Raw genomic sequence first — 1,663 nt, 5'->3', positions numbered from 1 at the left:
TATAAAATTTACTTAATTTTTGTGCTTACATTTCATCTCTTCCCCTAAAAGAACGCAAAGATTTTTACTATTCTGCTCAGTAATGTATTTATAGCACTTATAAGTGTGACTGGCACATAGAAGACATTATCTAAATATATGATGAGATTATTTGTGTTTGTCTTGCTGCTGAAGGCACACACAACAAGTCTTAAAGTCATAAGCTGATTTCTAAGAATCACGTTGGACAGTGAGCTTTAAGAAAAGATATTGCATAGTTTTTTCCATATCCTTTGTAGAGCATATTTTACGTCTTTGTTCCTCAAGCTATAGATCAAGGGATTCAACATGGGGATAATGAGGGTGTAAAATATGGAAGCCACTTTATCAGTGTCAAAGGAATGACCAGACTTGGGCTGCACATACAAAAATATCAGAGTCCCGTAGAACACTGTGACCACTGTCAGGTGGGATCCACAGGTAGAAAAAGCCTTGCGTTTACCCTCAGCAGAGTTCATCCTGAGAATGGCTACAAGGATGAGCAGGTAAGACACAAGAACTATCAGAAGGGATGAAATCAAATTAAAAGCTGAGAAAATCAGAATAATCAATTCAGTTACATGTGCGTTTGAGCAGAGCAAAGATAACAAGGGAAGACTGTCACAGTAGAAATGTCTGATGACATTATAACCACAGAAAGATACATTAAAAATCTTGACAGTAATTAGAAGAGAAACAAATGTGCTGTAGAGGTAGAGGATTGACACCAGCGCCTGACACACCCTTTGGGACATGATGACTGTGTAGAGCAGAGGGTTACAGATGACCACATAGCGGTCATAAGACATTGCTGACAGAATAAAAAGTTCACTAATAATGAACATGATGAAAAAAGCCAGCTGTGTGGCACAAAAATAATAGGAGATTGTATTTTGATCCACAACAAAATTTGCTAACATTTTGGGGCCCACAGTTGTTGAATAACCAAGATCAGTGAGAGCCAAGTGTCTGAGAAAGAAGTACATGGGTGCTTGTAGCCTGGAGTCCATCTTGGTGAGGATGACCATGCCCAAGTTGCCCCCCACTGAGGTCAGGTAGATGATGAGGAACAGCACAAATAATGGAGCCTGCAGTTCTGGGCGGTCTGTGATTCCCATGAGAATGAATTCGTTCAGCACTGTTAGATTGTGTTTTTCCATCCAGGTGGATCAGAAAACCTACTCTGGATAGAGAAACCAGGATAGTCAATAGCTTTCATGTACTAAAATCTGGTGGCTTTTTAGCATACAAATCTGGTATAAGTAAATCCCAGTTGACAATTTAGGATCTATTAAAATAATCTACCCCTGCAAATAAAAAATACATGTTTCAAAATAGAAGCAGATAATAGAGATAGAGATAGAGCTGGAGATAGAGAGAGATTTGTAGTTTTCCATTGTTGAAGATTAGTACCTCAAAGAACACTTGATAATGTTTTGAGGCATTTTGATTGTCACAGCTGCAGACGGTGTTTTACTGGCATCTAATGATTAGAGTCCAGTGAGTCTGCTAATTATCCTACTATATTACGTAGCCTCCCACAAGAAAGAGTTTTACAGTCAAAAATGTCAATAGGGCCAAGGTCAGCAAACCCTGATGTATGTATAGATATAGATATAGACATAGATAGGTATAAATGTAGATA

The 1,663-nt window shown here is 38.3% G+C and overlaps 1 protein-coding gene across 1 annotated transcript; it reads right to left on the bottom strand.

Annotated features, from left to right (window-relative positions):
- Positions 1 to 236: 236 nt before the first annotated feature.
- LOC147912633 (olfactory receptor 8K3-like) lies at positions 237 to 1,178 on the bottom strand. The gene has a single exon (XM_087423292.1). It carries the CDS (start codon positions 1,176 to 1,178, stop codon positions 237 to 239), a length of 942 nt encoding a protein of 313 aa, XP_087279418.1.
- Positions 1,179 to 1,663: the final 485 nt, after the last annotated feature.

This window comes from Ceratotherium simum, chromosome 34, assembly GCF_057802395.1.
Source record: "Ceratotherium simum simum isolate JZ-2026a chromosome 34, ASM5780239v1, whole genome shotgun sequence".
Lineage (NCBI taxonomy): Eukaryota > Metazoa > Chordata > Mammalia > Perissodactyla > Rhinocerotidae > Ceratotherium > Ceratotherium simum.
Note: the sequence above shows the minus strand (reverse complement) of the source record. Positions and strands in the feature narration are given on the sequence as shown.

Coding starts and splice junctions, on each gene's coding strand:
- LOC147912633 (XM_087423292.1), bottom strand. CDS start 1,178: ATGGAAAAACACAATCTAACAGTGCTGAACGAATTCATTCTCATGGGA.